Source organism: Rhineura floridana, chromosome 9 (genome assembly GCF_030035675.1).
Source record: "Rhineura floridana isolate rRhiFlo1 chromosome 9, rRhiFlo1.hap2, whole genome shotgun sequence".
Lineage (NCBI taxonomy): Eukaryota > Metazoa > Chordata > Lepidosauria > Squamata > Rhineuridae > Rhineura > Rhineura floridana.
The window spans coordinates 9,331,498-9,358,430 of NC_084488.1; the positions used below are offsets into that span (position 1 = coordinate 9,331,498).

The 26,933-nt window shown below is 41.3% G+C and overlaps 1 protein-coding gene across 6 annotated transcripts in view; it reads left to right on the forward strand.

Annotated features, from left to right (window-relative positions):
* Window positions 1-1,154: 1,154 nt before the first annotated feature.
* The window catches only part of SLIT2 (slit guidance ligand 2), a 438,710-nt gene continuing 412,931 nt past the window's right edge, over window positions 1,155-26,933 (forward strand). For all 6 annotated transcript variants that reach the window (XM_061583554.1, XM_061583552.1, XM_061583553.1 and 3 more), the window contains exons 1-3: window positions 1,155-2,328; window positions 5,393-5,464; window positions 6,573-6,644. In XM_061583554.1, the coding sequence (XP_061439538.1) occupies window positions 2,147-2,328; window positions 5,393-5,464; window positions 6,573-6,644 (326 nt within the window). In that variant the 5' untranslated portion in view covers window positions 1,155-2,146. The remainder of the gene's footprint in view (window positions 2,329-5,392; window positions 5,465-6,572; window positions 6,645-26,933) is intronic.

Consider the following 26,933-nt stretch of genomic DNA (forward strand, 5'->3'; position numbering starts at 1 on the left):
TTGGGGTGCCTCCTGTAATACAGATGGAAAAGCTGGATATTGGACTGCTGATGCCTTGAACCCCCTCCATCCTAAGCTCAGGTTGGAATGTTTGTAAATAAACAAACCATATTTCATAAAGACACCACAGTCTCTGCTGACCTTCTTCTCAAAGGAAACCAAACCCTGGAGGAGTGCAGGGACCCCAGAAATCTCACCGCTTGGAGATTGGGGAGACATGCAACAATATCTTCAAAAACCAAGGATAGTGACTAAGCAGATTTATTTGGGTAGACTATTCCACAGTGTAGCACCACTAATGAGACAATCAAGAATTCTTTCTACCTTCAGAGATGGTGATAGTTCCACTCTCTGCTCAGTTTCATTTATGGTTTGCAGCTCTGTCCCCTTTCCCCTTCTGTGCACCTCTCCTGTCAGCCCTGCTCTTCCCCTTCCTAGTCTCTTGAACTACGCAGCCAATCAGCAGAGTCGCTTGTGGACATCTGGGCGTGGCCTAGAATACTTGTTTCGAAGGCTCTATATAAGGGTGTGGGGCGCTTCCCTCTGGGAAGACGTACTCGCGGGAGTTACGCGGTGTAAGCTTGTGGGGAAGGCCCCCCACATGCTCATGACAAGAGGGCTTAAACGCCACAAACCGGGGGTTGGGGGAGCAGCTTCGCTTGCCAATGGGCAAGTAGCCCACTTGAGAAGCTTCGCAGCCCCGATTTCTAAGCACGTCAGCTCCAAAGTCAGCCCTGCCGTACTCGCGGGGAGTTGTCCGCAGACACTCTGCGTACAGAAAGTCTCCTGTATAGGGGAGACTGAATTCAGCCTTAGACGCCCTTTACTTTTCATGCGTGATCCTTTAGGACTAGAAGTGGGTGCGCCTAGCCGAAATCAAGTCCGATTGACCGCAGCGGGTCTTACTTCCGAGAAAAGGTATATAGACTGGGCCGGGATGAAAGAAAACCTGAGGAAACCCGAGCGGGGCCAGGCTTTCCCGCCACCTTCTCTTCCTTGCAGAAGCTGCCCACTTGCCGCCGTTCACCTCTCCCCTCAGGTGTCGCTTGAGGCAGCAGCTGCCAAGCTAGACGGTCTCCAGGAGACTGGAGCGATGCAGCGCGAGTCCCCGCCCACTTCTCCGCCCACCCGGCTCATTAACCGCGCGAGGAAGGAGCTGTTTCGGGGTTCTTTTTATTATTACCGCCACAGGATGCGGCTGCGAAGCGAGGAGTCGCCACCGCGGAGGCAGAAGCCGCAATGAGCTCCAGCAGCGAAGCCCTCGCGGCTTCTGCTCAGACTGTGTAGTGTTTATGATTATTTATTGTTGTCGTGCAGGAGGACGAGCCGTTCCCCCCCTAACTTGCCTGTGGGAGTTTACAACAGAAGAGTGAGGAGCGAAGGAGGGGAAAGCGCTTGAGTTGTGTGTGTATTCTCTCCTCCCCCCTCTCGCATGCAATTGAACCTCTACCGGCGTCCATCCTTCTCAGTACAGCAAAGCCCGTGAGCGTTGGGAAAATAACGCGGTGTGTGGAGCTGCTGCTGCTGCACTCGTCCGCGCAGGGCTTTGGTCTCTCGCCGTGCAAGCATGCAGTCTTTGCTTGTGCGATAGGCGGTCGCCGGCGGTCGCAATGCAGTTCAGTGCAGGCGGCGGCGGCGGCGGGGAAAGAGAGCTTTTGCAAGCGGCGCAGCGCGAGGCTCGTGGCGGCGGCGGCGACGGCGGCTGCTGCTCCTGCTGCTTCTAGCCTGGAGGGGACGGGATCCCAGTATGCTGTGTTGACGCTCCTGGAAAAGAAGGCAGGAAAGCAGGCGCCGAAAGGGTTGCGCTTGTCTGTCTGTCTCGCGGCTGACTTCAGAGGGACCCGGCTTTGCCTTGAGAAGGGGTATCCAGCACAATCCCCTCCACCCCCGGCGGGACTTGCATCTCCGCCCCGCCATCAGGAGGGCTGCCAAGCCGACCTTGCCTGCGGATCGGGCTCGACGCCCTTTTCCTTCTCTTCGCTCGGGGATTTTGATTCCGTCTTGGGACTGTGGAACTTGCGCCGACGAAGAGGAGGAGGGGTCGGGGTTTTGCCTCTCCCCCCCCCCAGGAGGGGGAAGTTCTCGGGTTTTTCCTCACCAGATCGGCAGCTTTTTGGGGGGATCCGGTGGTGACAGAGAGGAAACGATGAAGCTGCTGGTGGCGCTGGCTTGGCTCTGCCTGGTGGTGCTTGTGGTGCTGCTCCATCTCGGGGAGGTGGCGCCGCAGCCTTGCCCGGCTCAGTGCTCCTGTTCCGGTAGCACCGTGGACTGTCACGGTCTGGCGCTGCGGAGTGTCCCGAGGAACATTCCTCGCAACACCGAGAGGCTGTAAGTCTCCCTCCTCCTTCCTACAGATTCTCCCTGTTCCCCTAGGTTCAAGCAGCCTTGCCATCCCTTTCCTCATCCAGCCAAGGCAACACGTCAAGCAATCCAGTGCTATTTCCACAGGGTGGAAGGCAGTCCCCACATTAAAAAAAAAAAAAACACTAGGTGAGGGTGGAATTCACGTTTCCATTTCTCCTCCAAGCGCCCTCCCCAGTTTTTAGGGGGCTGCATTCTCATTTTTTATTTTCTCCAAAAGAACTTTAAAACAGCACACCGTTTTTCTATAATGCATAGTAGCATTTTGGATACCATGTAGAACAGCAGCCTTGCACACCTGAAGTTTCAGAGCTTTCCTTCAAAAGGTCCAGCTTTTAACGTGTCTATAATATGTTTTCTTTAATTATTAATGCAATTCTTTATTGTTTCCCCCTCTGCAAAGGAATCGTTCAGAACGGCTTGATGTAGAATCAAACATAAAAGCAACAATAATGCAACCATTAAAATATAAATTTATGAAATTACAAACAGTAGCAGAACCACAAAGAGCAGCCCCAACAACCATTAAGTTCTTAATGGGCTTCCCCCACCCTCCACTCTCAAGACCCATGCCTGTTTCAGATGGTTTATGAAGTGGTTGGTGGCGGTGGTCACCAATCTCTTTAGGAGTTCTGCTATTTTTTTAGTATGTAGCATCAACACCAGATGTCTCTTATCACTTTCTCTGCCTTCTTACAACACACGCGCGCGTGCGCGCGCACGCACGCACACACACACACACACAGAGTGCAAGAGAGCAAGCGAGCAAGCAGTGTCTTATTTTAGAACATTGCAACTTCAGAGTAGTTGTTCGCTATTTCAGGAGAGTGTAGGTCCCTTGAACAAATAGCAGTTATTCCTTGTTTCTAAATTATTGATCTAGTAAACCCAACTTGCCTTCTCTCCCGCCCCCCTTTCCTGTAATTCTCATTATGAGTTTCAGGGATAATGTTAGGAGACATGAAAGAACCAAGCCATTAGTTCCACTGCTTTGCTTTCCCCCGGCAAACAGTAATAAGCAAAATACTCTACTGCTTGGTAATTTGGGTCAGGAAGATACTATGTGTGAGATGGCCTTTTCCCTGCTTCCCTCCATATTTTTTTTCTTACCCCCCTTTAAATAAACTGAACGACATCCTTTTTTTCCTGATCCTGTGGAAATGGCTTGTAGAAAACAGCTTGTAGAAAACACTTTAGGCCAACTTCAGAGGAGACTTAAAATGGGAAGAGTAATTTATAACCTCTGCCTGGAATTTGATCAACCCCAACTGACCAAGACAGACTCTATCCAGCTCATATCAATCCTTCTCACTTGTATCTCTTCTAGTCTTTTTTTTTTAAAAAGTGAATTATTATTATTATTATTATTATTATCCATGAGGCATCCCAAAGGCATTTACAAATCTACCCTAACTTTGTAAGAAGGCCCTTTAATAATCAAGGCAGAGGATTTCCAAGTAGCAGGAAAATTGCTTTTTAAAATATTACTTTGCTCAAAAGGTGGAATTTTTATTTTTTTCTCCCAACAAATTATTTGTATTACTTGTAAAAATTGGTGGATGATTTGGAGTGGGGGTGGGAATAGACTATCCTACTACTAGAAGACAGACATGACCCTGGTGTGCTACACTAAAATGATAGGTTTAGGATTTTGTTTCCTATTAGCTGTCTTCCCAAACTGAATTTCTTTTGCTGCTTGAAGTTTATTATTCCAAAGAGAGCAAAATTCTTGAGAAGGGGTACCTGGCACCCACCTTATTTATAAATTAAATAAATCTTGCATATAATTCTTGAGTATTAAGATCTTTCCTGAGTGATCAATTAGATTTCACAGTGTTCTTCAAAATAAGTCCTGATTATTTTTATAGTTTTTTATGTAAGCAGTTTGGGGAGAAAAGAAATACTTACTAGCATTTTTGCTTAAACTACTGTGTTGCTGAGAGAAAAATAACAGGGACTCATTAATCTTAAGAGAAAAAAATCTGTGTAGAACACTTGAGATTCCTACTACTTCTCTTCAGTGGAATGTGTTGATTCCCATCCTCGCCTCTCCAAATAATGAACATGGTCTTAAGGGTAGTTTCCATATAAAGCTTTTCTCTAGCATTTAGCTCAAGTTATGTAATAAAGCTGAAATCATGCAAATATAGTTGTCTCTAACTTAACTAATAATTACTAAAATGGGATGAATAGATTATTTGTCAATAAGTTTACATGTGAGAATAAGGGTTCGAAGACAGAATGAGGAATTAATTTTTTAAAACCCAAATGTGGGGTTGTTGAAAGAGTTCAAAACTTATATCATGTTCTGTGCAACCCTTCTTAGTGTTTGTTTGTGTAAGCTTGGCTATGTAAGTAAAGTTGTTTTTTTAGGAATGCTACAGAGGTGATGATGCCTTTGAGACAAATATTGGGCCTTGGGAAAGCTGTCAGAGGTTTGCTGTCCCTTTCCTCCTTGCTCCCCCACTCATTTGCCTTCCTGATATCTGTGCCCTTGCCTCCTCTCCTCCTGTGGACTCTAAAGGAGGAGAAAACTCATGGTAGTCATGGGTTCTCTCTTGGCACCTGGCTCAAGAAATGGGCTAGTAAATCCTCCCTTGTTCTCTGTAGGTTCAGGAGCTAACTTATGAAATTAATCATTAAATGAACATTAATTGATTTCATCTGTTAGTCGAGATTCGTCTTTCTTTAGAAACAACAAACCAACTTGTCTAGAGCAGTGGTCTAGTTATTAATCATAACTGCTCCTATCATGAAAGTCAAATTTGTGAATGTTGCATCACAAATTTGACTTTTTCATGATAAGAACTGTCTAGAAGCTATCCTAGTGCTGTCAGTAAAGTTGAAATTAAACAAGAAGAAATGAAATTTACGTAGAATTACTTGTAAAGAAACTGCACCACTCTATGATTAAGTACTATTCCTCAGATGTGTTTCAGTTCTTATTTGGTTATTAAAAAATTAGTTTCAATAAACAATACAGTCATCAGTTCTGGAATGTTTCATTTTACTGCTGACATATTCTTCTTAGGGATCTTAATGGAAATAATATCACAAGGATCACAAAGACTGATTTCGCTGGCCTAAGGCATCTTCGAGTTCTGTAAGTTTTTATTTTATCTGTTACTATTGTATGCTGCAAATGTAAAATTCTGTGCAAAATGACTACTTTAATCAACATTTTTTTACTTTAATTCTTTACTTAACCTCTGAAGTACTGACATCTACCTTATACTGTATGAGAATAAGCAGTTGGGAGATGACATAAAAGTTTGGAAGAATGCCACAGTAGCAGTTTTTGTGATTTTATGCTTTCTCCCAAATCTATAAGTACAGCAAAATATCTGCTTTTTGAAATCCAAATGCATTTTAGCAAGCTGTATAGCAAAATAATTTCCTTTTTTAAACACTAATTGAAGTAATTTGTTTAAATACATTTTTCCATTTGTTTGACTTTTTAAACATGAAAATAAGTTATTGTAGTTTGGCATAAAAGAACATCCAGGAAAGAGAATATTGATGTAAACTTGATTTTACATCAAATTCTGGTGTAAATTTGTAATAGTTTGTAGATACAAGGCCTGTTTTTTAATAAGTTAATAGTTTATAAAAACCCTATATAGTAATGACTCTTGCATTTACAGTGAAGACAAATCCTCCTTTGAGCCATGCTTGTAACAAAATTCTTCTAAATCAGGAACTAATTTTAACCAATTGGATTAATTTTGATTTTTCATCCAAAACATAAAAAGCTATAAACTTTTCTTGTGGAAAAAGTCACACTGAATATTTTTCAGAAAAATAATTTGATTCATAATTATGAAATGCTGTTTTAATTTTTTAAAAAATGTTTGTACATTATGTATGTGTTTTCTACATTCTGCTATTAAATGGCAGCATCTCCTTTTTCCTTAAGTAAGGCATATAGTTTTCTCACCTTTGACCCTTCAAGTTCTTGACCAGGTTTAAGGTCTCATTTTAAGAATGAAAAGGGTAATTTCTCTCTCCCTCAAACATACGTCATAGTGGAGTGTAAGGTAACAGGTCTGAAACACATTAAATTGGATGGGAAGTCTAAGAATAGGGTGGGGATTGCAGAGTTAAAAAAGAGGAGATGATTGTAAGTTTCCCAATTGTTAAAGTGCTGTTATAACAGGTGTTAATTATCGTTTGATTACTACCTGTTTTAAAATTCTTACTCTTCATTTCAGTCAGCTCATGGAAAACAAGATTAGTACAATTGAAAGAGGAGCATTCCAGGACCTGAAAGAGCTGGAGAGACTGTAAGTAATTTTTTATTGTTTCCAAATATCAAACAGCAAGCTGGTGTAATTTTCTCCCTTCCCACTTTTCTATTTTGTGTTAAACCACTGGGATTTGTTCACTTTCTTGGATTACTTATTGGGCAGAATAACATATAGCAGTTGGTTCTTGATAGGTGTAAGCCATAGGGGGAAAATTTGAAATGTAATTTCCATTTTTATTTTAAAAAGATAAAATATATTTGCTATCTAATGTAAGGAGCTTTGGTTAGATTAGAACATGAAAATGAATTTTCCAGAGGGAATAAGTTATAGCCATTAAACTGGTGCAGTCTAATGACAATATAACTGGCTTCTTTTTTAAAACATAAAGAGTACTAGTTAAGCTTTTGGTTTCTTGTACATTGTGTAGTGTGTTGTGGGAAAGCGAAGCATTTTTGTAAGGGAAAAAATAGTTGTAAAGTTTAATGCAATGTACTGGGAATAGCTCAGTATTTGGATTGATCTAACAATGTAAACAGAAGAACATCGCCTATGTTCATAGTACTGTAATGAAGTATTTGGGGACTTTAAAGGCCATTCTGTTGAACAATATAGGCTAGTTTGTTACTCATTGGACACTATCCTTACTTATCTTGTCTGTAAGTTGCACTTCTGTTGTGTAGATATTGAATTTTGACAGCACTCAGTCTGCAGTATTTAAATTTGGGACATAAAGAACTGTATTTGGAGGCTGCATTCTTCTCTACTGTATAACTCTTGTATAGGATTGTTCATAACTTATGGGGATCACCAACAAGTCCATCCTCCAACTCTACCATTTTATAAACACTTTTTTTGGTTCTCTGGGCTGTTTTGTGTCTTTATTTTTTTTCCAAGGAGGGCAAGAGCAGTGCATACTCTTTTCTCCCCTCTTCCCATCACTCCCCTAATGCAGCAAGGATATTTTTAAGGGTATCATTCAAAGGTCAGAGTGTGTGGGGTCACACTTTGAGAAGGTTTTAAACCTTGAAGAACAGCAGACTAATTTTCTGTTTCAATTCGTACAAAAGGAAGGGAATAGTTGTATTGAGGCCTTGTGGCTTATAAGCTTTAACAATATGCCAGTGTAAGTTTTCTGGAATGATGGTGGTCCTATATTGTTTAAAAAGACAGTAGAAATTTGTTTTTCGGGGACAAAAAATATAAGTGGTTCTCAGACATTCCGTATTAGAGGTCCTAAATGAAATATATAATGAACCCTAGAGCCTAATTTTGCTGGGCCGTGCTTTGCATTGATGTTATACAGTAGCTTGCAAAAACTTTGAATTGAACATATGGAATCAGAAAAACAGCAAAGGGTCTTGGACTAGTGAAGTGGTTTGAGTTGGAGTGTAGGAGTTGGGAATTTGCCCAGGGACTGTTGCCAGTTGAAGTTCTTCTAAAATACTAGCAACATCCTTAAATAATTTATTTTGTTTTTGTAAATGGTGAGTAATGTGCAATTTGTGTACACGTACTATTAATAATCTTGGCTTCTGGCAGTTGTTTTCTAAGTATCTAAGATCAACAATTTTATATTTAATGAATTATAAAGGCCTGGATCACACAGAGATATTAGTGAAAGGTAGTCATAAGAGGAGCATAATTTATCAATAAAGTATGACTAATTGCATCCTCAGAAATGTGTTTCCATTCATGTTATTGGGATTTGTAGATTGTGTCCTAAATATATAACATTTCTATGTAACTGAATTTTATGGGTTGTATCCAGCTTATTCAGATCCACTGGACTGAATTTAGTCATGTTCATGAATTTCAATGGATTCACTCTGAGTATGACTAACACTGGATATGATCCTATGTCTTGATTAATATTTCAAATGTAAATAGCTCAAAAATTGGAACAAAGTTGTATCTGATAAGAAACAAATTATGATGGCAGACTTGTGCTTTTCAAGCACAGGTCTGTCCCAATCACATTTAAAGTAGGGGTTTAATTTGAAATTGCAAAAGAACTGCACAGGTGGGAGACATCTCTCCCACCATCGTCTGTCCCAGATGTCAGTTTTCCTTAGCTTGCTTCCAATACCATAAGCAAGCCCAGCAAGGAAAAGAGAGTTAGGGGTTCAGCCCCACCTCTTGTGCACTTGTTTTGTTCTCAAATTTCACTCTTTCCTTTCCTCCTTTTTCTTGCAACTGTAGCAACTCCTTGTTTAAAAGTATGTCTGCTGCCATTGTGTTGTAGTTTGGCCCTGAGGACTTAACTTGTATTTTAGTTAATTACTCAAAACAAGTTATTAATTGTATGTTTGTTGAAGCATACAGTTTCCCAGTTCTTAAAAACAATTATTTCGTTGGTAGCATTTATGAAAAGGGTGCGCTTTCATGCTGTTGAATGAGTAATTTTGATTTTATGGTGTCACGTAACAATCATGTGATGAAATGTCTTGGAATTTGTTCAGAAATCAGAGTTAGTCTTCTAAGTTGTGTAAGGGTTTTGTATTTACCCACAATACGGTCATGTCACAGGCTTATGTTTGGGGGAAGGCTCAGATGAGATGATTTAGAGAAGAAGGAATTTATAATTGTGAATGAATGAGAATATAGTCAGAATCTCTCAGAATCATCCCAGCTGTTGGCTAAGAACAAATGTTCCATATTTGTGAGGAAACCCTGAAAATTCCTTTTGCTGACAATTGCCATGTCCAGCTTCACAGACATAGATTGCTGTCTGACAGCCAGTTTGTCTTTTTGAGATTGTGGAATTCAAAAGTATTTCCTAGGAAATTCACTGGTACTCTCACCAAATATTTCCTTTATGTACATGGCATACTAGGGACTTTGTAAACATACACAATATTTATATATCAAACACCCAGATTTCTTGTCAAACCAAGCTACACTACTGAGGCAGACTTCTTCATGTATTAAATTGTTATAATACAATAAATGCAAAGCCCCCAGAGCTGCTATGAAATGTTCTGTGATTTTGACTTCATTTCATAAGCTTGCTACATACCCATGGTACAGTTTCTAGAGTAATCTTTGCTTTCTGTTGTGAAATGTGATCTAGCAGACTGATCCTATGGTTTTCAGGTGCCTGTGATTGCACCAGTGTCACATATGCCTGTGATTGCACCAGTACAGCACAGTCCAGATTCTTTGCTTAGCCCAAGCAAAGTCATAAGGTAAATGCAGTATTGAAATACCCACAACATCCCTAGCAAATCCACCATTCCCCACCAGTTATGGTGGTGATTGCTAGGGCTGCCAACAGATGTGTAGAAAGAGGAGCTGGCCAGCAAGGGGCCCGGACTCTTAGCTTTCTTTCCTCTTTTTTAAAAAAGGAACTTTTAACCTGCTCTAGGAACAAAAGTAGGCACCAAAATGTGAGGCCCCCCACCACCAATTTTGGCAAAATAGATAGCCTGCTGCTGCAAGTTCTCGCGCCTTCAGGGTTTTAGCCAATGAGTTTTTTTCTGCAGATTCTACTACACAGTAAATGTGAGGGTTGTTGTTGAAGGATTCCCCCCCCCTTGCAAAAATGTCAAATGCAAATTAAACACTTTGCAAAAGGCTGATTTGTTATAAAAAATAGGAGTGTAATGTAGCAAAGCATGGAAGGTAGGGGGGGGCTTCTCTCCTGCCTTTGTGTGTGCTTTATTTGTAGTTTCTCATAATCCCATTGAATTCAATAGGACTTATTTTTGAGTAGATATGGTTAGAGATTGTGATCAGTGGGACTTTTGAACAGATGCATAGGATTGTGTTGTTAATCTCTCTCAGACACAAACACACATCCTTCCATCCTATTTTTAAAGCAGTTAGGCAGGGCTTACTTAGATGTCACAGCTATTATTTCACAGGAAACTGATACTGTTTTTAAAATGTTCTTCAGTGGCTAATTGGTTTTGACAATAAACTATTATATGGGGTCTGTATATTTTTGCATATCCAGTGTGTGTATGTGGAGTCTCTCCAACAACCCTATAAGGTACGTTAGGCTGAGAGTTGGTTCAGTCAAGCTTCATATGCTTAGAGTATTTATGTGTGTGTTGGCAAGCTTTTCTCGGTTGGTATTTTGCTGTGAAATATCAGAACTTTGGAACGTTGCTCTTACAGCAGTGGGGTGGTGGTGGCTTTGGTCATGTTTTCCCCTTCTCTGCAGTCTATAAATAACACATTACATATTTGCACCCCTGTTTTCTTCCTGGGTCCTCCTTCCCCATTTTGTTTTGTGTAGCAACCCTGTGAGGTAGGAGTTGGTTCAAGTCAAGCTGCACGTGCTTAGAGTACTTTTTTGTGTGTGTGCTATTTATCATACCTGGCAAGCTTTATGTTGTTGGTATTTTGCTGTAAAATATTAGGACTTTTGCAATGAAAGCAGTTGTGGGGAGGCTGGCTTTGTGCATGTTTTTTTAATAGTCTCTACATGGTCTGAATATTATTATTATTATTTCAATTAGTATGCCACTTTTCCACATAAACATGCCCAAAGTATATTTGCAACAACCTTGTGAGGTAGAATAGTCTGAGAGTGAATGGAAAAACTTTTGTGCGTGAAAAGAAACAAGAAGATTGCACTGAAAAACATGGTCCAACTAATTTATTCATTATATGATGCCGTTTGATCTATTGCTGCCACTTGGATATTGCTCTTCTTGAGAAAGATATGGGTATTGTTGAATACTGTTCTTATTCATAAAGAACATAGACTGCTTATTTCGTTGTTTGAAATCTGTTTTTAGCTGTTTCTCTTTTAATATTTTAATTGTTATGATGCCTGAGCTATTTATTTTTCCTCTTTGAATTTTTTTGCTGCTGCTTTTTATGCTATTTAATACTTACATTATACGATTATGGTTTTTGAACTAATAACTTGTAAAATGCCTGGTGAGGGCAGGAACTCTGAAAGGCAGGTTGAAATGTGTTAAATACATCTTAAGTCAAGATGGTGGATTCAAACTAAATGTCCATATTGGTAATATATGTACATAAGCAGTATTTCTTGCCAAACCACTAGATTGTCGGAGGTGGGATGGGAATATAGAGGTCCCAGTCTACGTACAGTGTACTGGGCCCAGGAAATCCTGTTGGCACCCCGCTGGTGATCGCTGATGACTCCACATTACATAGGGACAGATGGCACCAATTGACATGGTAGGAATGTCATGTTGGAACGCATTCCACGCACCCTCCTGTGCACACGCTTGCTTTCAGAAAGAACCCGCAGTGCCATCCAGGGGGCAGGAGGACAGCAACTGACAGCTGCAGGGCTCCCCCAAGGCAAGAACTCAATTTCCCCAGCAGCCCAAATGCAGTAACCAGAAAATGACCTTTAAGCCAGGCTTGGAGAAGGACGAGAGAGAATACCTCTCCAGTCACAACAGCTAGCTATCTCCATAGTTAAAAGGGTAAAAGGCTTGCATTTGGTATTGTAATGACAACCCCCGCCTCTTGGAATAAGGGTTGGTACCAAGAATTTTATGCAGTCATTATTTAGACCATTGCATATAACAGTAGTGTCTGGGTGAGGAGAACAAGGTTCTCTAAGGCATATTACAAAAGAAAGTTTATTTATTTGATCCCGCTTATGAATCAGTTCCCATAAAATGTCTCAAAACAACTTTGCATTAAACAATCAATAAAAATTTAACAATTCCATATACAAGAACAATTTCAAATCTAATATAAAGGGATAAATATCTCCAATTAAAGGCTAGTTGAAAATGGATAATCTTCAGTGGTTATTGAAAAGATAATCAAGATGGCACCTGTTAATGTGTAACAGGAGGGAGTTTCAAAGGGTAGATGACACCATGCTGAAGGCCTGATTCCTATGTCATATAAACAGACTTCCTGATAAGAATCAGCAGGAGGCCCTCTCTGGCAGAGCACAGTGATCAGTTGGATATATAAGGGGTGAGATAATATTTTAGATTCATGGAGGGGCAGCACTACAAGTTGGTTGGTAGCGCAGTGAGAAAGCTTTGCAGTGAGGTTAAAGGTAAGGTTCAGTTCTCATCCAGGAGATGGTAATGTGGCTTTCACAAGGCAAAATCAATTTATGAGTATTCTTTAAGTGGCAACTTCAAATTGAGAAGGGAGAGACTGGACCCTTTGCTTTAGTGAGCAACAATTTAATCACATAGCCACAGAACCATACAAATCAACACTGTGTGGGTGGAATAGCACAAGCTTGGCATACAAGAGATCCCAGCTTAAATCCCTGATCATGGGCTCCCACAAGAAGACCCCCCCCAGTTTTCCCAAAATAGTGCAGCCAACAAGCAAGAGTGATTGGTACATGGACTAATATCTCTTTCAGCTGGGTTTCTGACTCATTCATGCCCTATTAACATTCATGTTAATAAAGGTGTTTGTGCTTCTTGTTGCGATTCCCAGTGCATGGTGGGAGCACACCAACGTTGTTGGTGTGTGCATATATGTGTGGCCAGCAGGACTTGCCTTAATTCAAACTGCATGCTTCCTCTGTGCCTTGTTGATGATACTGTTACCACCTGTTGAGGGGTGTGGTGATTATTAGGCAGCACATAATTTCTCCATATTGTATAGGAAGGGAGATGGCGATGTTATGTGGCTGTGGATGGCTGCTCTGTATATCTTAAGGTGCTTGGGCAGGGAAGGGATGTAGGATGTTTTTAGAAGTGTGGCCTCTCCCTCTCAGGTGACCCCACTGTTTCTTATCTGTGAGGGTACCTTGTTCTTTTAGCCCCAGTTGCAGAGGTAGAGGAGGTGACATAGGAGTTGTGTTCCCTTGCCTGGATATAATGGTGTGTACTATAATTGGAATCATGCTCTCTTATGTTATGAAGATCATTGCCTGGGGCTTTTCAATAGAAATGTGTTAACTTATACCACAGGTTGGCAGTAGTGATAGCCGAGGAACCACTAGATTCTGACTGAGCCTTGCTCTTGTCCTCCATTATAACGCCTTAATGCTGCTTTCTGTTGACAGTGCCCTGCCATCGTAAAGATTGTGCTGGCAGAAGCTTAACATGGTTGGAATACTTTTTTTGTGCTGCCACCAGGTTCACTATGCAGACATGACATTCTGTGTGATGTCCCTGTATATATAATACTGTAAATATGGTAAGTGCGGGTTTATTAGAGTATATGTGGTAAGTAGACTGAGTGAGAGGGTGGAGTACATGGGTTGGAATGTTGATGAGTGTTGTATTATGATTGGCTGAGTGCTTGAGTGCCTGAAGGTATAAATGAGAGGATGACAGTGGAGAGGGGGTTGTTCCTTCGGTTGGTTCTGTGGATTGGTTTTAGAGAGGGTTGGAGGGTGGATTGGATTAGGCGGGTAGTGAGGCAGGTTATTGATTACTAAGAAACATAAAGAGTAACACATCTTATGAAACCACACGCTTGTTGACTAAACCTTAAAATAATCTTGTTATTCCCTATGTATATAAATAAATATTTCTTGGTTTAACAAAACGCCTGATCCTTGGCTGGGCTTTCACAGACCAGAAGGGTGGGCAGGGCATATACCAAGGTTGGGAAACAGTATCAATGGTGGCAATGGTGAAGAGATAGTGTAACATCATCAGGTATCCAGAGCAACCCAGGGCTGTAATCTTTATAGGCACAAAGATACAGGGGGGTTGAGGCCTGTAAGTGCACCCAGACACAAAGTAGCAATAAGCCAGGAGGAGACGAAGGCACAGTCTCAAGGCAATATTGTTTACAGGGAGTGTCTGGTGGTGCTGCCTAGCAGGGGGATCTTGAAAGATCTTTGCTAGAGCCAGTGAGAGAACTGTTTTGAGAGCAGGACCCTGAGGTGGGATGGTGACAAGGCGGTAACCACGGGACGGAACCTGACATTCTGCTCTTCTGACATGGGGGGGTTTAGAAGCACTTCTATTCCACACAGCAAGTATAAGTTGAGGATATGATCACACTGTTGATCATTTTTAATAAACTTTACAAATCTACAGCAGAAAATCCTTTATCACAAGTAAATGAAATGGAGATGTCAATAATACAAACAACATGTTTAGTCAGTAAATGAAACTGTGCTTGTGGAGGAAGTGCATGCAAATTTCAAAGATCTCTGATAACATTTAGAATACTCAGTCTGCTGACATACATACTAAGATCAAGCCATTGAAAGCAACTTTTCTTTTCATCTCTATAATCTCACATTGAGTTCTGTGGTCATTTCTATAAGAGCACTCTGGATAGAAAGCATGCAGGCATATTGGACTTGGTTTGCATTGTGGGAAGGGGGGCATTTTAAGTCTGGTGTACATGCAGCAACCTGTCTGTGCCTTTGGATTTGCCCTATAGCCCCTTCAGCTATAATACATTGCAACATAAAACTCCACAAAAAGTTACTTTTAAAATGCTAACCACATTCCTAAACATTTATATTAGCTGCACTCAGTACAAACCATGGATGGGGCTGAGTCCAAAAGAACAGGTCTAAACTGGGTCTTGCCAGTTAACCTTTTTCAGCCTGGAGGCAGCATTCAGACTTGGCCTATCCTCCAAGTCCCTATGCCACTCATGCATGCATATATGTATTTGGCTCGATCTTGTATGTAGTCTCACAATGTATTTAGGCTTATAGATCGCTGTATTCTGTAGGCCAGACATGGGAACCTCCAGCCTGTGGGTCTAATTAGGCCTGGCAGCAGTCCCAGTTTGACCTGTGAGGCTGTCCCTCCCCTGCTCCCTGGGAAAAAAACATGCCCACCTGCCCCATACATGGCAACATACATGACATTAGTTGAGGAACAGGTGACTCCCGGTGCATAATTGAGAGCCTCAAGGTGCAGTCCTGGCTGTGCATTGATAAGGGAGTTTGCTGTCACTGCCGATCAGCTTGGATTGGCTGCAGTACCAAGTTCCTGTGGTAGCTGATCCCAGCAGGCTTGAAGTTGGCTCCTATCACTTTCATAGAAGCTGACTTCAATCTCCGCTTTCTGGTGGGATTGGCTGTGTAGTGGAATTCTCCCATTGGGAGTAAGCCCTGTTGAATTTAATGGGGCTCACTCCCAGGGAAGTGTGGTTAGGATTGCAGTCTAAGTTATTGGTAGTGCCCTGCAAGTTTACAAGCACCCCCCTTCCCTGTTCTTTGCTAATTTATCATGATGTCCAAACCAGCAAACCATGATTCTCTTTCATCCAAACCACAGTTTGAAGTGAACTTGCAAACTATGGTTTCAAATTCTGATTTGGAGCAGGATGCTAATTGCCAGTTTGGACATCATAGCAAGCTATGGAGACCTGGGTAATGAAAGAAAGAATGTGCATGTGAGCCTGTGGGGAGGCTCCCATTAAACAAACCGTAATTTGGTATGATGTCTGAATTAAGACAGATAAATAAATTACTGAAGCCAGATGGCATTATCTGGGAGTTCCTAAATATCTTACATGAAAAAATTAATGCACTGCTGACTAAAATGTGTGATGCTACTAAATGAAAGGTCTGTAAGGTAGCTAATGTAGTCCTGTTTTTAAATGGATCCTTGTGGAATTCAGAAAATTATACCATAGAAGCCTAACTTCTGTCCCCAGATAAAATTGACAGAAAGCATTAAGGCAAACATTGTTAAAACATACAGAAATAAAGGCCTTGCTCAGATAAACAAGTCTGTCTTTTGCAAAGGATCCTGTTTTAACTTCTAGAGCTGGTAACTGGTGACCATTTTTTTTTAAAAAAACTTGAAGTTTATGGGGAGAGTGAATAGAGATTGTACTCAAAACACTAGGAAGTGCTGTCATGCAATGCCATGCAATGGCTTTGATTACATTTAGATGTCATGTTTGCCAATCCTCCAAGCTTCTGCAAGGGAAAAAAACACGTGGTGTGCATGCTTTCTCTTACTTCTATCCTCTTAAGTCCAGTTTAATACTTAACACTTCTCGGTTTGTCAAACAGTGGGTTCATCCTGGTTTGGAAAGACTGCTGAAATGATAGTTTGTTGTTCCTGACAAATCAGGAAGTGTTCTGTTAAACTGAGAAGGGAGTATGTGTGTGCAGGGTTTATTCCCAAGCCTCCAAACCATGATCGGAGGGTTGAAGAATGTGACTGCTGAATGCAGCCCTTGTTGTTGCATGACTTGCACTTCCTCTTGTTTTGAGTGTAATCTGTGTTCACTCACACCGTATCTCTCAAGCCATTGACTTCCATTTTCCAGTTTAAGGTGTATAGAGGGAGATCAGTTGGGGAAATAATATAATAGGGCCATCATGGAAGCAGATTTGAAAACTGTGGCTGAGAGATTGGGAGACAGTGGTTGGATTGCAAACTCCTTTGCCTTCAGCTGCTATTGAAAGATCTCTCCTGGCCCACAATAAACAGGTGAAACCAATTTCCACAAGTTGTTTGTACAGCCACTAATACAGAAGCTTTTTTAAAAGAGGGAGGGGGAAAAGAGAGAACAACTATAGTTATTCTTGCAAACAGATATTAACATGGGTTCCTAGAAACTGGGAGTGAACCGGATTACTTTCATCATTTTGCTGTGCTACAAGTTTCCTTTCTTAGCTTTGGGGTTTTTAAAATGTCTGTGTGAAATGGCTGTTGTTGGTGTAATTTTTATCCATAGTTGTTTTATACATTCTAAGGATAGGGTTGGCCCATAACACTTCACTATCTGCAATGAAGGACAAAGTGACACCAATCCTCATTTCACATACAGAAGCCGACTGGACTGACAGTTGAAATTTACTCCAACACCAGTGGTGGGACAGTGTTCCTGGCACCTGAGGGCAACAGAAGAGCTTGGGGGCACAGGGCAGACGTCACTGCAGCTCTGTATTCCCAACATCTTATCAGCCGCCCCCTCAGTTTCTGCTGCCTCAGGCGTCTGAGAAGAGAATATCTCTTGCATTGCTGGCATTTGGCACTGATGGTATATTAAAAGTGCAAACATTTACGGAAAGCATTTAAACAATCTTCTTAGTTTGGTGCTAGCCTGGATACCTGTGGCAAGCAGCAATTTACTTCAGTTGTGGGATCCTCCTGTGTTTGCTGGAGAGGAGCACTTGATTAAACCTCGTGAATACTTAATCTCTTACCCATAAGATTGGACCCAGTATTATGTGTTTGAATCCCCTGATGATCTGTTTTATTCACTTTTATATGATTTTATGTGTTTTTATATAAATGTTTTATTGGCTTTAGGTTGTGTTTTTTCTTGTTCAGTGCTTCTACTGCCTCACCTGATTCAGTTGAGATGGAGTGTGTGTGTGTGTGCTGGGTGTCATCAGCATATTGATGTGACAATCCATATCCCTAGACTACTGCTCTCAGCTGTCTTATGTAGATATTATTTAGCATAGGGAACAAAATGTAGCTTTATAAAATTGCATAATAATGATGCTATGGGAGAGAATAAAAGTCCCTTAGTACTATTTTCTAGAACAGATCCAATACATAGAATCAAAACCACTGGAGTATGATGCCCCTGATTCCCAACCAGAGAGACACACTGGGAAAATGCTATGGTTGGTGGTAAAAACCAGCTCTGAGTCTATCAGGCCAACTGAGGTGATATCAGTAGCAAGCCCAATCCAGAAGTCAGACTGAAATGGATCTAGATAATTTATGTAATCCAAGAGCATTTGGAGCTAAGACGTCAGTGGCTGCTTTAGTACCTGGTCCAAAAATGGGAGGTTTGAGATGGGCTCATAATTAGACAACCGCTTTAAAAACACTCATCGGGCTGCAAAGATCGTTCTTCTAACAGCCAATTTCTTCAAGACTACCCCTTCTCAAATAGGTATCTATGACCAGAGCTTGGAAAAGTTACTTTTTTAAACTACAACTCCCATCAGCCCCAGCCAGCATGGCCACTGGATTGGGCTGATGGGAGTTGTAGTTCAAAAAGTAACTTTGAAATATGAAAATAAATATGAGATGGGCAAGGATTAAGCAATTAAGTGGTAAACTGCACTGTTCCAAGTGCCATGTCCACATCCTTTGGCTCCAACAAATAAAATTCATCCCTATAACTTGGTAAGCAGGTTCCCCATAATTGCAAGTTTCATTATGCAATTTCAAGATATCAACTATTTCCATGTCATTATGTAATGAAGTGATTTGGCAGAAACATCTATACTAGTAGTAAATGGAGGCCAATAATATGGCAGCTCCATGTGTAATTCCATTTGTACCCTTGGAACTACTGGCAGGATACTCTTGGACATATGTTTTTCTTAGCTTTTTCAATTATTGTGATGATGAGGGTGCATGGACACTGATAGCTGCAATTCTTGCTGGCATTCAAATCCAAGCAGAGTTGGATAGTTGGAAAAATGAGGTGAAACAAGAGAAGCTTTTCATCCCTAGTCTTTGATGCTTGCTGAGACAAACTGTATATTCTGTTGTATACCAATAGTGCCCCCTTGAGGGTCTGCAATTTGGCACCCCTGTGGAACTACTGGTATTTGTGTTTTGTTTCTGTATACTCATCCTCAAGTTAACCCATTTCCCCAAATAACCAGTTGGCTAACTCTTCTGACTTGCAACTTCAGAATAATTAAGATTTATTAGAATAATTTCTAATAGACTACCTAGACCACTTTATCAATCAGTCTACCTAGACCACTTTATCAACCAGTTTTACTAAAGGACTCAGATTCCCATAAAAATACGAGGTTTCACTCTCTCTCTGTCTCATTGGAACCTTTAAATTGGGAGTCCAAAGAAGCTCTCTTAGAATCATTTTGTGTGGAACTCTGTATATGCTCTGAAATCCAAGTTCTACAAAAGTAGGTACAATACAGCTTGATAAATTAGATTGACTTCTTAATCTCATTTGCAAGTCTCTGTGCGACTTTTGTTGTATCCCATTTTCCTTTGTTTTACAATGTATTTGTGGTATAACATTTAAATTTGGTTTTAAAATACAATTATCTGGGATTTCTCTCAAACTCTTTCCCATGTGCTAGGCTGTCTGGTTTTTAAGCTATCCCCTTGTGTTCTAAGAATAGTTCAAAAGGTTCTATAAAATTTTGTGTCCCTTGGGGGAAAAATCTTAGTGTTTAATATTTTTGTCAGTAGGGCTTACAAATTCCCAAATAATCAGGCTGCTACCAGTCAGGCTGAATCTCATGTCAGGATTCTTTTTTGGCATCTTTTGCAAAAAGTGGGTCCACTGGTATAGAAAGTTTCCCTATAAGACTTGGCGGGCAGGGGAAATTCACATCTTGATGATAGAACAGAGATTGATTGAAAAATTCAAATACTTGGAGCAAATGTAGCTGGCTATTGATCTGAACAAAAACTCAAATTAGTTTCCACATTTGATAAGTATGACTTCATAAAAACAGTTGCTGCAATCGGACAATAGCCCATTAGGTAAACAGCTTTTCAAGTAAAACTATTCTTGGACATGATGGTAGTAGGGAGGGTTCCATAATGGACTGCTCCCCCTGAGCCCACATTTTACAAAAAGTCATTATGTGGAAAGCTAGATATTGAAGAGAAGGTTTACAGCCTAGTCTTCTTTCCATTATGGTAGTGTTCTGTATGGATGGTTTTTGGGTCACCAAATTTAATTTAGTTTTGATGACAGTGTTGGATGAGTGGGCGGTTTGCTGGAAGTGTGCTTGAGCTGCTTCAGACAATCCAGTTTGAGATAGAATACCAGTTCAAGGCAGAGCTAAGACGGTAAAGATTCTTTGTGGACTAAGAAAAAGGCCGCGATAGTTGTTGGAGTCCAGCCAGCATGGTTCAGGAATGATGGGAGTTGGACAATTGGAGGGCCACTGATTCTCTGTCCCTGCTTTAAAGCCTGGAGTGTTGTGGTAATTCTTGTTTTGCTCCTGTAAAACCTTTTGCAGATGTAACTGCTCAATTCTATATCTATTCAAAAATGCTCATTGTCCTGTCCAAACCCATTGAAGTCAGAAGTGGACCGACTCATCCTGTTCTTTAATAGGCTTACCGGAAAATTTCAGTTCAGAGCTCTTCATGAATCAGTTTACAGGTTATACAGGATTCAGCATCTCTACAAGGCATAACTAGGCATGACTACACAGAACTAAGATGTTGTCGCAGCAATTAGACACACACCCTTACAACCCTTAAGTAAGTGTGGGCGTGCTCCTTCTACTTGTGTGAGAAAGGTGTCACAGTTGGAAGCTCATGTGCACTCAAGCACTCCTTCTCAGTGGGACAGTGGGAACCCTATGAGCCTGCTGGCACTGTAGCCTACATGTCCCAGATGATGGTGGCAGAGATACTTCAGCAAGTTCCTCCTCCTCAGGAGGACAGGTGCATGGTGGCATGAGCGAGGAAGGGGGATGAAGGGAAGGTGAAAAGGCAGCTTCCTGAATGGACAGCCTCATCAGTTGTAATTGGAGCTATGGAGGCAGAGCTGTCACTGTCAGCGGCACTGTAACCTTTGTCCTCAACCCCCTCTGAATGCAAATCACTAGGGCTGTCCCCAAGTCCTAGTCTGTCTTCTCCTCTTTGTCCTCATCACTCCAAGACTGTTCCATAGGACTCATGACTATGAATGTCATGAGTCCTATGGAAGTCTCTATAAACTATGTAAAAGCCCACCCTGGACCCATTGGTTTGGGAAAATTACAGCCAGGTCAGAAATACCACCTGTTTAGGGAAGATGATTGTGGTGAACAATTGCAAGTACTCTTTGATGAAACAGATTATCTTGACCTATTTCAGTGTGGGTGCAGCCCTGGTTATGGGATTAAATTGGCCTTGGTCACTCTGATGGATGACCTTTATGGGGGGTGACGGGGAGTGTGGCTCTTTTATTCTTACTTGATTTCTCAGCAGATTAGTGGGATGGGTATTGGAGGCACTGTTTTACAGTGTTTCCCATTCTGTCTCCAGGGTTGTAGAATAGCATTGGGTGATTGTCTTTTGGCCCCTGGCAGTTGTGCTGTGGGGGTACTGCAGGGTACCGTCTTCTCCCCAATACTGTTTAACAGCTATATGAAATTTTTGGAAACAGTCATTAGGAGATTTGGGGTGAGGTGTCATCAGAATGCTGATCATCCCCAGTGCTATTTTTCTGTAACATCTGAATCAGGAGAAGCCATGCAAACTCTGTACCAGTGCCTGGACTCAGTGATGGGGTGAATGAGGGCAAACAAAATGACTCAGAATTATTATTATTATTATTATTATTATAGGCTCATAGTTTGGGGGTGCTCTTGTATCCATCTCTGTCACTAGAGGCCCAAGTGACTAGGAGTGCCTTTTACCAGCTTTGGCTGGTCAGGCAGCTAAGGCTGTTTCTAGACCATGATAGCCTGACCCCTGTGCTGGTAAATTCCAGGCTGGATTATGCTGTCTGTGGGGCTGCCTTTGAGATTGGTCTGGAAGTTGCAGTTGTGAAAAATGTGGTGGCTCAACTGCTGACTGTGGTGGGATATTGTCACCATACTACGTCGCTGGTTTTGATGTATAAAGCCCTATACAACTTGGGACCAGGATATCTGAAATATTGTCTCACCATTTATATACCCAATTGATCACTGAGCTCTGCAAATGTGGTCCTTCTGCAGATACTATCTTATCAGGAATTGTTTTAAATATGTTTTTAAGGTGTTTTGTCATTTGTATTTGCTGCCCTGGGCTCCTTTGAGAGAGGGAAGGATTGGATATAAAATTAATAAATAATAATATATCTAGATGGGAATGCAAATCTGTTTCCTGTTAAATATACACCATATCTAAGTAGTATCTCTGCCACAATTTGGTTTCCAACCCTTAGTTTGTGCTCTGGATCTCATGCTGTTGTGCAACATGTTCTTGTTCTATTTTCAAGTCACTGCAAAGACATGAATTGGCACTAGGAGGCAGCTGTTGCTGGTGTAATTCAGCAAGTTCAAATATTAACCAGCTTTTTGCAGTGACATTTCCTGCTCTGGTGTCTTGGAAAAAAAGATCACCACAAATTTTGTCTGCAATATAGTTGGACCTGTCAGTCCTACTCTTTGAATTCTTGTGCATGCTATTTCATTACAATATCTGAAAGATGCATGCAGTGCTCTATTCTACCCAACACACAATCACAGAAGATTTTGTAACAAAATCCCAATGTTTTTATATCAATGAGAAGTAAAGAGAAGGAGAAGGTACAAAACTATTTGTTATGGACTGTCAGTGTGCACTAGAGACCATGACCAAAGTGAGATGGAAATCTGAGTTGGGATTCAGCCAGCATCAATTATTTAAACCTGATGATAAAGGAGATTATTTCCACCTCTTTTCAACTGTCTCATTTTCCACCCGTTCCTCTATATTATTGTATAGAATGCTGATTCAGGTCACTGCACCAGGGAAATTAATGTAGTGAGTTTTCTTAGTAACGGTCATGACCCTAGCAGTGGTAGCTAGTATCACATTTTGTACCATAATAATGGACGCTAACTAAAGATTGACTAAAATCGATCTGTAGTTTAACTTTCAATAGGTATTGATGTTCGATACTCATTTTTGCAGACTTACCCAAAGGTATTTGGATGAGATGTGTGCATACAAATATATGAAAAAATACCTTTCAAAAGAGCAATCTCATTCAGTTACAGTTCTGTAACTGAAAATGTTAATGTCTGACTACAATCTGGCATCCACTTATTATATTGTTGACCTTTGTCTGAGGAGGCTAATTGGAGAGCTTGGGCAGAGCAGCAGAAGCTTTGCAGAGTGGAAATAAACCAATTTTGTAAACCTCTGTCAAGTTCTGCAGATCACAAAGTGGTTATCAGCTTATTTTGGCTAATGGGTCACATAAGAGTGGCCATGTATCCTTCTTCACAGAGGATACCCTTCTATTTGGGGTATCATCTATTGGAAGAGCGGTCTAGTTTAAAGATAAATGGCCATTAGAAAGGAGAGCACAGGCCTTGTAGTTGCCCATCAACAGTTAGCACTTGGACTTAGTGTGACTGAGCAGGCACACAGGCCACCTGGTCACAGTCTTCCCTACTATGGTGAGATACTGTATTTCTCTTGAAATCATAGTAATTATTTCTAAATATGCTTCTGTACACAGAAATTGTCAGTGTAGAGTACATACAAGTTTTATGCCAATCAATGTTGTCTTTTTGGGTGATGTTTTTTGGCGATACCTAAGTGGCCATCCTAGTTTCACACGTAAAGTCCAAAGTGTTAAAAAGTGCCACCCTAATGTCCATATGTGTACATTCACCCACTGCTCTAGTGTCATTTTGCATTTGGTTGAGTGAGCTAGGAAGCACGGCAGGCAGGAAAGTAGGCCTCAGCCTGATTTGAGTGGTAGTAGATTGGCAGTTGCTGGCACTCTCTGCATACAGGGAAGGGGGCTGAGTGAGGGAGAATTTTCATCCATCTCTTCCCTATCCTTTTATCCACCACAGTTTAATGTCTCCCCCCCCCCCATTGGAGTAGCTTCTTTCAAGTTTTACACTTGTAGCATCGCTGGTATTGCTCCCAACAGCAGTCATTTGATCCTTCTAAGGGGACACCTAATTGCTGACAAAATAAAATCTTACATATGAGCTGAAGGGAAGCTCCAGGCAAAGCTACACATTTTGGAAAGCTTCCAAGGCTGATGGTTTCAGTGGAGGAACAGTCTAAAGGAAGGAGAGGGGGGAGTAGCAGAGTCCCACTTAATTATTTTCCTCAATGGCTTTTCCCCCTCCCAAGCTGCTTTTCCTCCCTGTGTGTTTATGAAATACCGCTTCCCCGTTTTTGCTGCTGTTGAGCAGATGAGGGAGAAGGCAGATCAGCAGCACAGTGCTGTCACGTATCTTTCCATCGATGGATGAAAAAGCAGCTCTAAAGGGGTGGGAGAAAAATAGCCGGAAGAAAGAGGGTTACAAAGTACTACCACTGGCTCCGCTTCCTTCACTTTTGCCCCAGCTGTTCCTCCATTGAAATGCACGATTTTAGAGGCCATTCGCTGTGTGTGTTTTCATTTTTAAGTGGAAATGAAGAGCAAATATACACAGCTATGTGTAAAGTGTAGCCTGATTCCTAATCATGTTATCTAGTGGATGGTACAATATGGCATAGATGCCACTGTCTCATTAATGTTTATTCATGTTTACCTATCGAGGACCAACATCGCTGATTGGCTTCGTTGGGCACTGCCAAGGTCCCAGAAGAGCCAACTGCTGATGCTGACCTGCCACTGCTGATGAGCTGCAGCCACTGCTAATTGCCTTCTCTCTTGCAGCAAAAACCATAGGGCTATCTTGGTGATTCCTTCCCCTTCCCCCATGACTCCCCTCTCTGTGTCTGTTGCAAAAGGCGAGAGGTTTTCCTTGCTACTACTACTTGGCTTTTTAGCTCAAATGAGTGAGTGATGTTGGCTAGGAGTAGCAGAGGCCACTTATCCTGTCCCTCGGTGTGGTGGCGGCGGCTACTCCTAACCACCATCTTCATTATCTCACCCACCTGGGCAAGTAGATGGTGGTGGTCTGCAGCTGCTGCTGCTGTCACTGTCTGCCTTTTCCATTTATGTGTCAGGTGTGGAGAGGGACTGCTGCCTTTTTAGAGACAACACCTTGTGAGTGAGAGAGAGAGGATAAGATGTCCCAACTCTTGGGACACTTGTGGAGTTGGTGGGTGGAAATTGGAGGTGACGGGATTTTTGGAGTTTCTTCTGAAGCTTCATCCTATCAATCACCGAATTACTGTAGGCTGCAGATGTCAACAGCACCTCAAGTCCCATTGACTTTAGTTACACTTAAGCATATATTATTGAGTCTGGGTTGCATCCTACTGTAAAATGTTTTTTGGGAGGGTTTTCCTTGTAGTGATTTTATATGTGAAAATTCAGGGTGATAAGTGTGTGTATATAACATAGAAATGTAGAGTGAGGAGAAGAATGGATCTAACAGAAATTGCTTTTGAATTCTGAGTACGGAAGAATTCTGCTGGAACTCGAAAAGAATCTTGTGCTTACTGTAATGAAAAGACACTTTGCCCATTTGTAAGTACTAGGAAATAAAATTGTTGTAACTGCTATCTGTAGCAAATTATTACCACTTTTTGTTCAGTATAAACTGTGGTTTGGCACCAAAACCATAAGATATGATTGGATTCTACTATAGAGTGGCTAATTGCCAGATAGGCGACAAACAAATTAAATATTATTATTATTATTATTATTATTATAGTGGCACACTTCCTACATGGATGTAGCAGCATATATACCAGCACTCTTTCTCTCCAAAACAGTGGTATTGATCTGCAGGTCACTACCCCTGCCCAGCTGTCATAGCCTGAGCATTTGGAATAGTGTTACTAGGTCTCCGGTTTTTGGCCGGAGTCTCTGGTTTTTGTGGGTCCCCTCCGGTTCTCCGGCTAGCACCCCTTAATCTCCAGACTCTCAGCTTCAATTAAAAAAAATTAAGCTTCTAGGTAGTCTGGTTCCCGAGATATACACCAAAATGTCAACTGCCCCCTGCGCGACTGTTAAATCTGTTTTACAGATCTTTATAATAGCCCCTAGGTCTAACTACAACTCCCATCACCCCAATCCAGTGGCCATGCTGGCTGGGGCTGATGGGAGTTGTAGTTTTAAAAAGTAACTTTTCCAAGCTCTGGCTCTAACCCTGCCCTTTCGGGATTGTAGCCAATAAATGAAGCCAGAGTTGTGACTTGTTGATCCAGGCATGCCTAGGCTTAATTTCAACATCAGAAAATGGTGGGTTTGAGATTTTGCAGTTTGCGTAAGTAATATGGCTTAAAGTGTTTTTTTCCCTCTTGTGTGCAAGAGTCAGACCCTGGGCTATGAAATATGAAAGTATTTAATCCAATACTTGCTTTCCATGTACCTGGAGTAAACCCCATTGAACTCCATTAGGACTTTTGAGTAAACATAGCACAGACTTGTGTTTGTGTTGTAAATCTTTCTCTCTCTCTCCAATCCTATTTTTAAAGCAATTAGGCAGGGTTTACCTGTTTTTTACAGTTTTTATTATGTAGGAAACTAATACTGACTTTAAAAAAATGTTCCTCAATGACCTACTGGTTTGACAATAAACTATTATTTTACGGGGTGTATTTTTACACCTGCAAGTGTGTGTGTGTATATGAAGCCTTTCCAACAACCCTGTGAGGTAGGGTTGGTGACTGGAAACCAAGGCAGCTCACAATAAGAAATAAATCCCTTTAAAAACCAATAACCATAAAACAAGCATAAACAGTTGCAAAACAGCTTAAAGTGGCATGATTCCAAATTTTGGGTTGGGTGAATGAAGTTTATTTATTTATTTTTGTTTATTTATTTGATTTATATCCCGCCCTTCCTCCCAGTAGGAGCCCAGAGTGGCAAACAAAAGCACTAAAAACACTTTAAAAATCATAAAACCAGACT